Source organism: Equus asinus, chromosome 18 (genome assembly GCF_041296235.1).
Source record: "Equus asinus isolate D_3611 breed Donkey chromosome 18, EquAss-T2T_v2, whole genome shotgun sequence".
NCBI classification, from domain to species: Eukaryota; Metazoa; Chordata; class Mammalia; order Perissodactyla; family Equidae; genus Equus; species Equus asinus.
The window spans coordinates 29,113,812-29,129,317 of record NC_091807.1 but is presented as its reverse complement, the minus strand read 5'-3'; the positions used below and the strand labels follow the sequence as shown (position 1 = coordinate 29,129,317).

The following is a 15,506-nucleotide window of genomic DNA, read 5'->3' as shown; positions in this document are numbered from 1 at the left end:
TTTTGTCGCTTCCCCCAAATTTCCTATTGGAAGATTTGGCTTCTGGAGAGATAGAGATGGAAGTCCAGCAGTAGCTGTGCAAATGGCTGCCACATGTCCCAGAGCAGATACAGATGGCACTGTCTTCAGAACAGAAAAATGGTAGAAAATGCCGCCAAGGCACCCAAAGTCTGGCTGATAACACATACTCCTCCAAACAACTTGTTTAAAAGACCTCCCAAACACTAGCAACACAAAACCAAACAACACTATCCAGAAAAAAGCATCCTAAATCTAGTCATCCACCTCAAACATAAAGATCTTGGCAGTCAAGTCTCGTTCTCTGTGCACTCAAATCTCAATAAGATGGTATACACATAATGTTCTCCTTTGGGTCATCCTTCCCTCAACTCAACAGCCAGTATAGAGCCCAATGGCTATCATGCATTGAGTTCCAAACACAGCACGTCTGAAGTTGAACTCACCACCGGAATTCCCCAAGCCTCTTTCCCACCCCAGGTTAAGTTTCAGCCTTCCTTAGCCAAACCCATTTCCCTGACTCACAGTTTGAAAGAAGACAGCTTGCATGAATTGGGGGAGGGGGATCTCATCAGCCTTTAGTGGGCCCATTTTTAAGTTCTGCCACTGTTCACAGAAAGAGAGAGAGAGGGTGGGGGGCACATTGTGTGGGAGTAATGCAGACTTTTTTTTTCCCAGATAACAGCAATACAAGGTAACAAGTGCGACAGCAGGGTCCTGGAAGCATATGATGGGAGATGTTGAGTCTGGCTGGGAGGAAAGAGGGGGTGCTTTTCAGTACAGCACCTGGCACAAAGTAGGTGCTTGATAGGTGATTAATGAATGAAAGGGGGCGATGTCTCAACATCAACCAGCTGCTAAATGGGCCCACGTGGAGAAACAGGGAGCGTTTTATTTGAAGCAAAGGCCCAGCTCTGTCCATTCTGACATGTCCAGGGAATGACATACTTGACAGCCTTTGCAGTAGGCTGGAAATACAGTGTGGGGATCCTGGACAGTATTTGGTAAACAATGAATATCCAGAAAAGCCAAAGGGTAAGACAGATTTACTAAAAACTGCATTTTCTAATGCAATGTTGGTGCTCCTATGGATGACAACTCTTACAGAAGCGAAATGGGTTTAAAAAACATAATGGTTGCTGAGCCGAGAAATAAAAAGGTAGTGATATGAAGTAGATGATGGCGGGCCTGCAAAGAATATTTGAGATCTATCTTGTTTGTTCCTTCAACAAATAATAGTTTCTCAATCTTAAAAGAAACAAGCACACTCTCCTTCATCCTGCAGCTTTTTCGTGATGCCCTCACAACTTGCCTTCAGAGCCAAGTTTCTGTAAAATATCTCCTGCCGCCTTCCCTCTTGAGTGCACACCAGTTTGGCTTCTGCCCTCACCATCCCTGCCAACATTCCTGCTGAGGTTGTAGTTGCTATCAGGTACTTTCCACTCCTTATCTTGCTGACTTCCACCTTCAGCACTGGACAGGGCTGACTCCTTCTCCCATCTCTGCCTCTTTACTCCGACTGCTTACACGTTACACACCTGCCTTCCCAGGCTTGTTTCCCGTGTCTATTTCAGCTCCTCCCACCACTAGCTGTGCACTAATGACTCCCAGATCTCTCCCTCCTCTCAGCCATCTCTCCTGACTCCACACGTGTTTACCCAACTGCCTCCTAGACATCTTCACTTATTTGCCCCAGGGGCAGCTCTAACTCCACAGGCACCAGAAGGAAACCATCTGGACTTGGGCACATTAGTTAACTGAATTGGGCCTCACTTCCTCAACTATAAAACAGGGGCATTACTAATAGCCACCTCATACAGAAGCCTTTTAAGATTACATGAAATAACACAGAATAGCATGTCGGATAGACCGTGGCACATGGTAAACGATACACAAGTGTTAGCCATTATTCTGCTTTTACTCAAATTGATTCCTTCCTCCCCATATATTCCCTAAATTGACTTATAAACCCACCATGCACACTGTTTATTAAGCCAGAACCTTGAGCATCCTCCTTGACACCTCCCTCTTCCTAAACTTCATAGTCGTCTCCTTCTCCACTCCATTCCCTTAAGACCACAGCATCCCCTAGGACTAGGGCCATTCTTTCCCTGACTCCACTCTTGCTACTCTACACCTTTCGGCTCCCCAGTGCCGTGAGGACAAATTCCAACCTCCTTGCAAGGACACAGAGACTTTTCAGGACCTGGTCTCAGCCACCCCCTCTCAGTCCACCTCACTCCCTCAGCTCTAGCTGGTCCTCCTTGGGGGAGGGTGACGCCACAGCTCTCATCAAGATCAGTCGGGAGGAAGCATCTTCTTCAATCGCTGCTTCTCCTTCCAGATGTAGCTTGGGTGCCACTTCCTCTGAAAAGCCTTCCTGGACTTCTAGTCCGATGAGTATCTTTCTTCTTTGTTCCCCAGGGTCGCTGCCCTAATAGTTACCACGCTTTAGTTATCTGCTCATTTGCCTGTCTCCCCACTAAACTGAGTTGTCTGCAGGCAGAAAAATCCTTTTATTTTAATATCCCCAGAACCCAGCACAGTGCCCGGCAGAGAGTAGGTACTCAAGGAAAGTGAATCAAGGCAAAGGGCTTCCACCAAAAAGAAACAACGTGGTTTGGGGAATCGACATCAAATACAGCGAATCCACTCCTCCCGCGGCACGAGGCTGCACAGGGGTTCCGTTAGGCCAGCGTGGATATCCAGCGCCCGGACGTCCTTCTCGGTGCTTCAGCTCGCGCAGAGTTAACCCGCACAATTAGAGCAGACACCGGGCGGCATCGGCGGAGGCTGCACGGGAGCCTGCAAATGCATGCCCAGCGGGCTGAGGTTAAGTCCTGCGCCTTTTGTTCCAGGCAGCGCAGAGCAAGCGGCTCCATGCCCGCCCGCCCCGGCCGGGCGCTGGCCTGCCTGGGCAGCAGGGCACACACAAACGCACTCGGGCACCGCCGCGTCGGGCAGGGGCGCGCGTGTGCGCGGGCCTTCTCCCTGCCGGCCTCCGGGCGCCGGGATCCCGCGCTCTCCCGCGCCCCTGACCGGGACCCAGCCTCGCCGCCACGCCGCCTGCCGGGCCCGCGGCGGCCGCCGGCGGGAAAGCGCCAGGCGTCCCGGCGTCACGCGCCAGCAGCCGGGCGCGCGGCGCGCGGGGCGGGGCTGGGGCGGGGCCAGCGCGTGCGGGGCGGGGCGGGGCGGGGCTGGAGCCGGGCACAGGAAGCGCTGGGAGGCCCGAGCCGTCCCAGGGTGCCCCGCGCGGCGTGGACTCGGGCCGCTGCCGCCATCCCGCTGGCGAGAGGGAGAGAGAGGCCCGCCCGCTCGCCGGTCGGGCCAGTGTGGGCCAGTGCGTGAGGGCGCGGGGGGCCGTGTCAGCGAGACGCACAGCGCAGCCGCCACCGCCAAACGGACATGTTGGAGCCCAGCGCCGCCGCCGCCTCTTTTCCCTCATCCTCCGCACGGGACTGAGAGGGGGCCCGCCAGCCCTCCGCCTCTGCCTCTGCCTCGGCCGCAGCCTCTTCCTGCCCGGCCTCGGGCTCCGCCGCGCGTCGCCTCCCCCCGCCCCTCAGGCCCAGCCGGTTCCCCGGCCCCGCTCCGCCGCGGCGCGAGGTCTATGTGAGCGGCGGGCCCGGGGCAGCCGCCGCCGCAGCGCGAACATGGACGCCGTCAACGCCTTCAACCAGGAGGTGAGGGGTGCTCGGGGCAGCGGGCGCCGGGCCTGCCGCGGGCGCCGGCCGCCGTTTCTCCCGCCGCCGGGAGGTTTGAAGCTTTGGTCGGGGTGGGGACGCTTCCTGCCCCGGTTCCGGGGCGGCGGGGCCTGCGCGCAGCGGCCTGGGGCCCTGGGGAGGCGGTGGCGGCCCCCGGCGCCGACCCCGCACCCCTCCCCCACCGCCCACCCCGGGCGCCGACCTCGGGCTGCCCCCCTCGCCCCCTGCCGGCCTCCCCAGCCCGCGGCGGCGCCGGCGCCTCGGACTTCGCCCGCTCTCGGGTCGGGGCAGCGCCGGTGCCGGCTTCGCGGGGCCGGGAGCCCGCAAGGGGCTAAGAAAGGAGCGCGGGCGGGCGGGCGGGGTTGGGGGCGGGGGAGCGGGAGCATCTGCCGGTCGCGGGGCTGGCGGAGCGGCGGTCCCGGCGCTCCTGTTGCTCAGGCCGCGGCGCGGCGGCCGCTGGACTCTGATCCCGGGGCGGGGAGGAGTTGGAGAGGTCCCAGCCCCCGGGGTTCGCCCACTCGGGCAGTGGGGTTCGTGAACGGAGAGGGAGAGCTGCTTCCCAGACCGGGTCTCGGGCGCGACCCTCTCCGGGCTCGGCGGCCCCAACGTGACACTTAGAAAGTAGCCTGGGAGAGAAGAGTCTGCCCCGCCGTGGTCCGCTAGAAAGCCGGCCGTGGCCGCCAGTCCCCCACCCTCGCGCCCCTTCCGCACTAGTTAATCCTCGACTCCCTTCTACGGGCACATTTACATGTGAAAACCTCCCAAAACCGGGAACAAAGCTGCCTGCCGCCTTAAAGCTCTCTAGTTTGGTTCCAGGTGCCGGTCTTGGAGCGCGGAGTCCACACTTCCCATTTATCAGAATCGATTTGGGGGGAGGGAACTTGACCACTGACGATTTAAAATGTAGTTGCAGGATGGAAACTGTTGTCACGTGTTGGGCTGGATTATGACCCTTTTCCAAATACTAAAAGATCAACCCAGCGCTGAAAAAAAAATCAGACGTAGTCGTGTTCCATGTCTTGGTACGGCGTGAAAACTTGCCGCATCTCGCAATGAGATTTTGAAGTTTCGCTTGTAACAGAATTGGGGTGCGATAACTTTCCTTTCGATTCGCGGTGCCGTGATCTGGAACCGTCCAGTAACACTGCAGTTAGGACCGTTTATTGCATTACAAATTATCCTAAAAGACTACTTGTCTTCAACGGATGGGTCCATAAAATGGTTTAACTGCAGTAGTTGCAACCGGTGTTGGACAGTGCCTTGCAAAGTTCAGTAGTGGTGATTTTCAAAATAATGAAATAATATTTCCTCATTTTTGATGGCTAGAGAGTTTGTGATAATGCTCCAAAGATTTCCAGCTGGAAGATGACTTTGTTTCCTGAAGGTAAAATATACTGGAATGTTGGCTCCGCGAGGGCGGGGAGTTTCTCTTCTTTCCCTCCTCCGCCCCCCAAAGCAGGTGCTTGGCAAATACTTGTTGGAATGAATGAGAATTTATACAAATGGTGCAACAACTTTTTAAAGATTATAGGTACATTTCTTTCTCGAGGTAAAAACTTGTTGAATATTTTTAATAGCAATTTTTAATGAATGAGGAGGAAGATTTTTACTGTTTTCTTAAGATCAGAAGTATTTAATTCTGATTTAGGCATTATGGAAGCTGACATTAAACACATTAAGGAAAGTATCTCATGTCGATTCTGGAAAAGTGTGATCAGTAATTTTTTCTTTGAAAAATCAGAGTTAGGAATGACATTGACTCCTTGAAAGGAGAAAATGGTATTTTAACTTTTTTAAATGTACACAATGAGAATTTTCTTATCATTGCTCATTTTCCTCCTTAAATAATTTTCATTTCCGTTGCTAGTCTTTATCAACTGCAACTTTTTCATAATGCAACTGCATTATGTTAGGTGTATGTTACCAGTTCCCACTCTCTTCTACTAAACTTTATTCTGAAGAAATTTTCTTCTGGAGAAATTAGTCTAACTTTAAAATCTATCTTCTTGTTCCTGCTTGATTTGTAGCGCATCTCTCCCCATTCATGAAATGTTGTTAAGTTCCCTGTAACCTCAAATCTCCCGAATCTTATCTTTATTTTACAAACTTCTGAGTGTCTGCTCAGCTGCAAAACTGTGTTCTGAATATTGTGGTACTACCAAGGATCTCTACCCCCTAGGAGCCTAAATAATAGAGGACACAGACTTAGGCAAATAACTTTATTATGTGATAAAAACAGCTTCCTTTGGGGCCCTTATAAAGTGCTGTGGGATGGCCATGGGGGAATCATGGAAGATTTGGGAAGAGAAGAAGGTATCAGGTTTCAGAATTTCAGAAGGTGTAGGAAACAGTGTTTAAAGGGCAGCAGTACTGAGGAATAAGTGAACAGTAGTTTGACCCTGGAGGCTGCTGGAAAGTAAGGATGGTTGAGTAGTTTGGAGCCTAACAAGCTTCGTGTGTATCAAATGTGTTTGAATTCCGTTGTTAGGCTATGGATAAACAGAAGGTTTTAAGTAGTGGAGTGATAACAAAATGCTGCTTGATTTGTAGTATGTATTGTAGAAGGCAGCGATTTGGGGAAGATTGACGGGTTAGGGACTGAGGTAGGAGAAGCAAGTAGAATCTGGACTTGGCATGGCCGGATAGAGGGAATGGAGAGGAGGAGAAGGATGTGGGCCAGAAGAATCCAGGGACCCTGGCATCTGATAGGCTTTAAAAGCACCTTTCGCCCCCACAGTCTGAGTGCAGGGAGAGTGGTGCTGCCATTCACACAAGTCAGGCAGTCATCAAAAGCATATTTAGTGGAGGGGAAAATATGGTTGGTTTTTGAACAGGTTGAATTTGAGTGTGAGTGAAACAGTCTTGTCGAAGTTTTTGACAAGCAGTTGGTCACCTAGGACTCAAACTTCGAGGCAGCCGAGAGATAGAAGGAGACATCTGGGAGTCGCTCTCAGATGTGCCCTGGAGAAAACAGGGAGAGAGAAAGAAAAGGAATTAGCATTTAGTTAACATCTCTGTCATGTTGGGTACTTTATATATGCATATCTAATTTAATATTCCCACAACCTTGGGTAGACAGCTGTTTATAAATGAGGAAACTGATTTTCAAAGAAGTTAAGTGAGAATTCGCCCAAGGGCACACTGCTAGCTAATGGCAGAGCTGGGATTTGAATGCAGATCTCCCCATCCTGACTGCCGCCTGAAGATGCTTTGTATGATACCAGAGGAGTGGTCTGGTTAAGACTTAAGAAAAAGGCCGCTAAAATGTTTGAGGGTGAGAGGATCTGAAGTTTAAGGTTGAATGGTGATAGGGGAGATAAGGAAATAAGAGGTAGCAAATGTAAAGTAGTTGTTTTTGCAAGTATAGTTGTGAGGGATTCAAGGGAAAAGTTGCTTCAAGCAGGAAGGGAAGGGAGAGCTAAGTCTGGTGCTAAGTCCTGCGTTATGTTTGTATAGTATGTATATAAGGTCTTAGTAAGTGGTGTTCAAGCCCTGGTCTCAGTTAGATGGGAGTAGAAACTTGAGCATGTTGAGGGTGGAGGTATAGAAAAGCATAGTTTCAGGCAGCAAGAGGGATTAGTTAACTTAAAGCAAAATTGTGGATAAGAGGAAAGGGACAGACCGGAAGCACAGGGAAAGGAGGTCAATCTCTCTGATACAGAAAGGAAGGAAGATTAAAAAAAGTGGAGTTGTTAAAGACACCCATTTAATAGAGGACTTTTATGGCAAGACACTGTGTTAAGTGTTGTAAAAGATGAAAGATGAGTGAAAAATATCAGTGATCAAGTGTTCTGTGTTTATACACTTTAATGTGGAGAGTTTGGTATTTCTCATAAGTTTGTTGAATGAATAAAGATTATAGATTGGATTATTTAAATCCATTGATTGCATTTTTAACCTTTAATCAATCTTCTCTAAATCCAGAAGAATCTCTCTTCCCCCTTCACTTTTTTTTGCAACATCTCTGATTTTTAAGATGTTTAAAGTACAAAAAGAGTGCAAAGAAAATATAACAAGAACTGACAGTTGTTACGATGTTAAGCATTTTTAATTTAAAAATAAAATATTATAAAGTTAAAGTCCTTGTTTCTCCCATCCCAAGTCCCATTCCCCCAGTCAGAGGCAATCAGATAATAATTTAGTATCAATCTCTATGATCCATAAACGATATGTAATATTCTGTGTTTTGATATACATGAGTGGTATGTTGTACATATTCTGTAATGTGTTTTTTTGCTCAAATGTTGTTAGTACCATATATTAAGTTCTAACTGCTGTGTAGTGTGCCATTGTGTGACTAAACCATATTTTATTTATCTGGTTCCCTGGTTGATGAACACTTAAGTTGTTTCTCATTTTTTGATGACAAACACTGCAGTGAACTTTCTCAAACATGTCTCCTTGTGTAAGGACTGCTGTTCTCTAACTTTTTGGATTTTGACTCCTTTAAATTCTTAAAAGTTAAGGACCACAGAGAGCGCACTTCCCTCTCTCCCTCCCCCTCCCTCTCTTTTTTGGTGAGGAAGATTGGCCCTGAGCTAACATCTGTTGCCAATCTTCCTCTTTTTGCTTGAGGAAGATTGTAGCTGAGCCAACATCCATTCCAGTCTTCCTCTATTTTGTGTGGGATGTGGCTTCACAAGCGGAAGTCTGCACCCAGGATCCAAACCCTTGAACCCCAGGCTGCTGAAGCAAAGTGCACAAACTTAACCACTACACCACCAGGCTGGCCCCCACAGAGAGCTTTTTTATCCTTGGGTTATATCTGTTGATATTTACCATATTGGAAATTTAAACTGAGAAATGCACTTATTAAAAAGAATAAGCCCATTACATGTTAACATAAATAACAATTTTAATTCGAAATAACATTTCCAAAACAAAACAAATTTGTGGGAAGTGACATTATTTTACATTTTTGCAAATCTCGTTTAAACTTTGTTTTAATAAAACCTAGATTCTCCTATCTAATTCTTCATTCAGTGTCTTGCAATTACACATCAGGTAGCCTCTGGAAAACACTGCTGTACACTTGTGAAAATGAAAAGGTCAAGAAATGTCTTAGTATTAATATGAAACCAATTTTTACCTCACGGACCACTGAAAAGCATATAATGCTACTTTGAAGTGCAGGGAGAAAATATGAGTACCTTTATGTTCATTTTTAAAATCAGAAATTAAGCTTTACGCATACTTCATGTATGAATTTTTGTTAGTACACTTATCTGCTTGGGCGGTCATTCTTGAACTACGTGTTATCCTGCAGGAAGAGTTGAGTTCCATGTCTCAGTGGGGAACTTGCCGCCCCTTCCTGTTCCCCACTGGAAATTGTTCTATGTGGACTATTGCATATTTTACCTATTGGTTACTAGGCGTGATAGTCTTGTAGAATTTAGATCGTATGATGAGGATACCTTCTTAAGTTTTTTTTTTAACCTGTACTGTTAGTCTTCGGTTGGTTTTGATCATTCCTTCCTTTCTGAGAGGTCTGCCTAAAGAAGTGGACAAAGAGTTGAAAGAAGGTTCTTAAATTAGCTGTAGTTTTATTCTTTTCTTTCTTGACTCTCAGAGAATTGCTTGTCTCTACCAACAGTAGATGGCTGGCTTTATGGTGAGTGGAATAGAATAAAGCTGGCTCTTCAGAGCTTTTTGTAGCAGCCTTTATCAGTCATGTTCTTGTTGAAAATATCCCCTCCCTAGTCTATCATTTTCTTTAGTGTTTTGTTTCAGAAAAAATTTTATGGGGGCCTGCCCTATGGCCGAGTAGTTAGATTCGCTCCCTCTGCTTCACTGGCCCAGGGTTTCACTGGTTTGGATCCTGGATGCGGACATGGCACCGCTCATCAAGCCATGCTGAGGTGGCGTCCCACTCAGCACAACCAGAAGGACCTACAGCTAGAATATACATCCCTGTACTGGGAGCTTTTGGGAGTAGAAGGAGGAAAAAAAAAAAAGATTGGCAACAGATGTTAGCTCAGGTGCCAGTCTTTAAAAAAAAAAAAAAAACTTATGTGGACATGTGATGAGGAACTGATTCAGAGAAAAAATGGAGTAATGGAAAAGTTGGCTTATAAATCTTGTGAAACAGAATTCAGGAGATAAATATACCTAATAAAAAGTTGACAAAATGGTAGTTGGTTTTTGCGTGTGTGTTTTGTTGGGGGTTTCTTGTTGTTTTTTTACCAGATATAAATTGCAGGTTCTTGTCCTCTGCCGTGGAGCACAAATGAATATAATTACTTCAGCATTCCAGGTAACTTCTTTATAGATTTTTGCACACATTCAAATCTCATTTTAAATATATTTTGACATAAAATGGTGGGGAAAAAAGTTGTTGCATAAATGATGAACATTCCTAACATTTGTTGAGACAAAATGCCGAGTCCTTTTTTTTTTTTTTTAGCATACTTCAGAGCAACAGCATACAACTTTAATAATGAGCTAACAAAAGCTACTTAATGTCATCAGGTATATGGAATAAGCACTTTACCTATTGGCAGTTCAAAGTTTTGGCAACATTGGTTGATTAATATTCTGTTCCTGTGGAACCACAGAACAGGTAGAGTTGGTAATAAATTCTCATTAGGATTAGGCCTTACCAAGATCTGTCATGAGCTTAGTCTAGAAGAGACATGTCTGTATTTCTGTGTTAAGTGTAATTAACAGTGTACTGTTAGGATTTTTTTTGAGAACTAGAAGATTTCACGAACTATTATAATTTATTATGCCTTCGTCACCATCCTGTTCAATATTTGCAGGGTTTATTGATTACATTTCATTGCTTTATAGTTCGAGCTCTTTATTGGTGCTTGTGAAGGCTTATAAATATATAGAAACCTTGATATTCCAGTGAAGCATTGTACAGATTAGGAGTGAATTTAGCAAGAAATGCAATGTAACTCTGGAGTGGAGTTAAGAATTAGAAGCCAAGGTTTGGGGATGAAGGGGTGGGGAGATGAAAAGTGGAGGGCCATCCAAGTACCTCTTACAGGTTATAATTTGTCTTTGGATGATTGGTGATTTTTGGTATAATGTGGGTCAGTAATCCCAGTTGGAAGAGACCATAGAGCAGTGGCATACCTAGCATATTTGACATCCAGAGCAGAAGTTTTTATTTTTTTTAGCACATCCCCCTTCTACAACAAAATTTTCAGAAATAATCATGAAATCGGCCAGGAAAGAAACTTGAACTTCATGCCAGTTACAAATAACTATTAGAACGGAGAAAAGTAGTTGATTAATATTTTTAAATTTCATTAATACATTTTTTGGAAAAAGTAGAAAAACTTGTCTACATACTAGTCTGTGGCACTAATGAATAATAGTTTTCCAGTTTGTTTTCAAGCCTTACCTTCTGCATATTTATATTTGTCAGTGACTGTCGGAGTTGATCTTTACATGTTTGTGTTCAGTAGATAGTTAGAGCCAGATTTACCAATCTTACCTTCACCCATAATTGATTGAAAAGCGCTATTAATTTTAATTACAAAAAGTTGTACATGAAGTGCCAGATGCAAACAGTTGGGAAATCTGAAGCATAAGGTTACTTTTAGCAGAAACTTAGAAAAAGCCCACTTCACAAAAAATTTCTAGAAATCACAATACTGTCCGTCTTTTTTCAGCATTGATTCTAATGACTTTCATATGTCTCATCAGTCAAAAAAAATTTCGCTAAAATGTTTTCACCTAAAAATTCAATACAGGTTTCTGTTGTATTTGGTAAACGTTTTTGGAATTATGGTAAATATCCACTTCCTTACATTCTCTTGTGTAGCATTGACATTCTCCATTTTTGTTCTTGGATCTTCAAACTTGGTGTTTCACTATACCTTTGTTCAAGGCTGATTCTGACTGTAAATATTTATACCAGAAAAAAAGATATTTCAGGAAAGAAGAATTGGACACAGCTGTCATATTTTGGATGTACTGTTTAAACACAGGAATATATGTATACATGTATATTCCTACTATATATGTAGGAACCACAGGATTGGAGAGACAACCTGAGCCCGAGGTGCAGGCTGTCCTGAACCTCTTTGCAGTGACTGCAAATGAACAGGTGTAGCAAATCTGCATGTTTTGGGCCCTGACCACATAACTGAAGGGTTTCCTAATGAACTTCCACTTAAAATAGATTGTTTATTAAAGGATATGTAATAAAAATGTACAGATTTGACACATGTATTAGTTGAAATTCCACAGTAACCACAGCAATAGTTTAAGAGTCTCAGTCAACAAAATATTTTAGAGGAAGGAATATTTTATCCCTGATATTATTTAGATTTGCTAGTGCTTGGTGATGATAAAACAATTTTCAGTGTTTTATTACTGTATTTAGAGTTTTGAGAGACAATTCACCCACTCAGTGACTGCCCGTGGGTGGACTTCTCCTTTTGTCCCACTCTGGGTGTGCTGTCCATAGAGAGCAGTAGTTGTCCAACGCTGTAGTCTGTAAATCTCCATCTGCACTCTCCCCAGTGTAGCTTTATGCACTGTATCACGAGTATTCCACTTTGTTTCCTCCTTTGACTTTGTCAGAGCTGAGTTTTAGCTGAAGTAGAATTGTAATACATTGCTTAAAGGAAATATAATATGGGAATTTACCATAATATGCCTTTTAAAGCCATTAGGAAATAGCTAAAATATTCTTTAAACTTTAATGGCCATATATCACCTAGTTTGCCTTAATTAAGAGATGCTGAATGATACAGTTTAGAAAGGACAACCAAGTTTTGGGTTCAGTTGGAGATATATTTACATCTCTATAAAGGTCTTTACCATTGCTTAGTAAATGTAAGAGCATATTTTATAAAGTTAGGTTTTTAAAAAAAATAGGAAGTGTCAAAAATAGGCAAAGCCATAGAGATCGAAAGTAGATTATCGGGGGGTGGGGAGTGACTGCTAATGAGTATGGAATTTCTTTGGGGGGTGATGAAAATATTCTAAAATTAAATAGTGTTGATAGTTGCACAACTCTGACTATAATAAAAACCCCTGAACCATACATTTTAAAGAGGTGAGTTTTATGGTATATGAATTAACTCTCAAAGCTATTAAAAGAAAAAGAAAAACGTTAGGTTCTAGCACCATTTTCATTGTGTTGTCACTTGATCTGATTTTCTGTCAGGTTGAAAACAATATCTAGTAGCTTCTGAGTGGCTTTGTAAATTATTTTGTTGATCTTAAATCCTAAGTTTGTTCAAAGGATATCTTTGGTTTTTACATGCTATTTTAAGAAGTAATCCAGTGGAGCCAGTTCAAGTAATGGACAGGAAAGGAATCTTGTATTTGCTCATTAAATACCAACCAGATGCCAGCTGATGGGTTAGGTGTTTTATTATGTTTATATGTCTTTGAGTTCTTTCCATTTTAAAGGTGAGGAAACTGGAGAGGTGGTGTGAATTGTCCAAGGTCACACAGTGTAGAAATGGCAGTTTGAGGTTTGAATGAGTGCTGTAACAGCCCACCTGAGCCCAGTCCACAGCCCCACATGGCTGTTGAGGAGTTTTTGAGCAGCTGATCTTTGTCTTCTGGATTGTTTATGAAGGGAGAGGGCTCCCTAAACAACCTGTGCACATTTGAAGCTTGGTAGCACGTGTGCTATAATGTATGCGATTTGGAAGACTTTGTCCAAGTTTCAGAATGGTGAAGCTTGCTGAGTATTTAAGTCGTCCATAGTAATGCAATAGATACAGTGTTCAGAACTTAAGATATATTTTTAAGCATTTATACTTCATTTACTAATTTATATTCACAATTAAATTTTTTAATTGATTAGGGATTTTATGAATGCTAACATTTTCATTTGTAGTCCAATGCTTGTGCATAGGTCCAGTCATTAGAACTTTGTGGAAATAACTGGGTATAAATAAAATACATAATGTAGGGAATAATTCTTATTTTTTTTCTTCTAATCAAATGATTTTATATGCTAGAACCAATTTTTATTTCTTCCATTGAAGTCTAGGATGAAATATTTAATTCACAAAAATGTTTTATAACCAACTTTGCGGGGGTACAAGGTTAACTAGTGAGGCATAATAGAAGTGATTTTGAAACCTGGCATCTGTGCTAGTAAAATAGAGCAATAACATAGATAAAACATTTGGCATTTCCTAAAGTCACCCTCCTGGCCTACTGCTTGAGCAAGTGGAAAGGAAGGAGTTCAGGATTGATCGCAGTTTATGAACCAAAAAGGAACAGGAACTAGAAAATGGAAGGGAAGGAATGGAGAATGACCTGTTGTGGAAAGCTGGAACTGGACGGGTTAAAAGGCAGCCTCGGTTCTAAAGAGACGAGTAGTCGCCTGGAAATGGTAGGGGAGTTAGTCTTAAATGAAGAATAAATTAGAGCATACTTCACAGAATAAGTCGTCAGAAATTGACTACTAAGAAAATTAGTTCTTCCAGCAGCAAATGGTAACAGAATTAGGGCTGGGTGATAGAATTAAAAAGTGGGAAATAATGCAGATGAAGTTTAAACTACTGTTTGCCGTGTTACTGTATTCTGTTAATTTTCTTAACATAGAAATATGACTACTTAACCCAAAAGTGCTTTCATATTTAATATTAACTGTATATTTGCACTTATGTGTGTATTTTGTAAAGCTTTTCTCTAAATTCTGGAACTAAGAAAAGTCGGCAAGTTTGTGCGAAAATGTAGTAAGGTAAAGAAATGTAGGAAGAAGTAACTATGAAATTTTTTTTTAACCCTTTGAACTTGAGACTATTATGTACAGCTTTGTTTGTTGCTTGTAAAGATACCTGGTTTAGATCTTTAGAAATCTGAAAATGGAATTTTATGGAGAAATAAATGGAGCTATTTTGTAGTGTTTGTCAAACCAACGACCCTGTTCAGTAGGAGCAGGAAGACAGTACAGTTTTTTTTCCCCTACTGTTTGTTTTAAAAAGCCTTGTAAATGTGCTCCATCTTAGAAATATTTCGTATTAATGCCAGACCTATCCTGTCTCCATACTTTCCTCTAAGCAAGCAGAAAATTGGTTAAACATTTGGATTTCAAAGGATTTGACTCTGTGGAAAGTAAACAGAATTTACATAGAAGTAAATTATATATCAGTAATTAAAGGGATGCTTTGTTTAATGCATAGATATCAGCAAAAAATATATTTAAAACTTATTTCTCAGATTTGGGCATTATATCCACAAGGGTGTCAGCTCTTATAAAGATTTAAAGGAGCAAAATGTTAAATTTATTAAAAGTTTGTTTTAGTAATTTTGGAAAGTTTAATTAAAGATTTACCAGCCATTTGGGCTGGCTCCATGGCCAAGTGGTTAAGTTCATGCACTCTGCTCCAGTGGCCTGGGGTTCACCAGTTTGAATCCTAGGCATGGGCCTGCACACCGCTCATCAAGCCAGGCTGTGGCAGCATCCCATGTGGAAGAACCGGAATGACTTACGACTAGGATACACAAGTATGTACTTGGGCTTTGGAGAGAAAAAAAAAAAAGAGGAAGATTGGCAACAGAGATGTTAGCTCAGGGCCAATCTTCCTCACCAAAAAAACCTTAAAAAAAAGATTTACAAGCCATTGGTTTAAACATAACTGTTAACTGCAAAGACAAGATTTATTCCATGCACAAGTTGTATCTGATAATGATGATTCTATATGTTTGTTATATTTATAATCAGAAGTTGCAGAAATACATTTTTGTGGCTCGGATACAAAGTTTTTCATTTTTAAGTCCATGAATTTTAATTTTTTTATTTAGAAATTCATGCAAGTTAGGTAAATTTAAATTAGAAAATAAAGAAAATATCCACCAAAT

At 43.1% G+C, this 15,506-nt stretch overlaps 1 protein-coding gene across 4 annotated transcripts in view; it reads left to right on the top strand.

The window, feature by feature from the left end:
- The first annotated feature begins 3,228 nt into the window (after positions 1–3,228).
- SCAF4 (SR-related CTD associated factor 4) overlaps positions 3,229–15,506 on the top strand; it is a 57,985-nt gene continuing 45,707 nt past the window's right edge. Inside the window, exon 1 of one of the 4 annotated variants that reach the window (XM_044750641.2) lies at positions 3,229–3,698. In XM_044750641.2, the coding sequence (XP_044606576.1) occupies positions 3,669–3,698 (30 nt within the window). In that variant the 5' untranslated portion in view covers positions 3,229–3,668. The remainder of the gene's footprint in view (positions 3,699–15,506) is intronic. The other 3 variants (XM_070488756.1, XM_044750645.2, XM_044750642.2) reach the window with 3 other exon arrangements.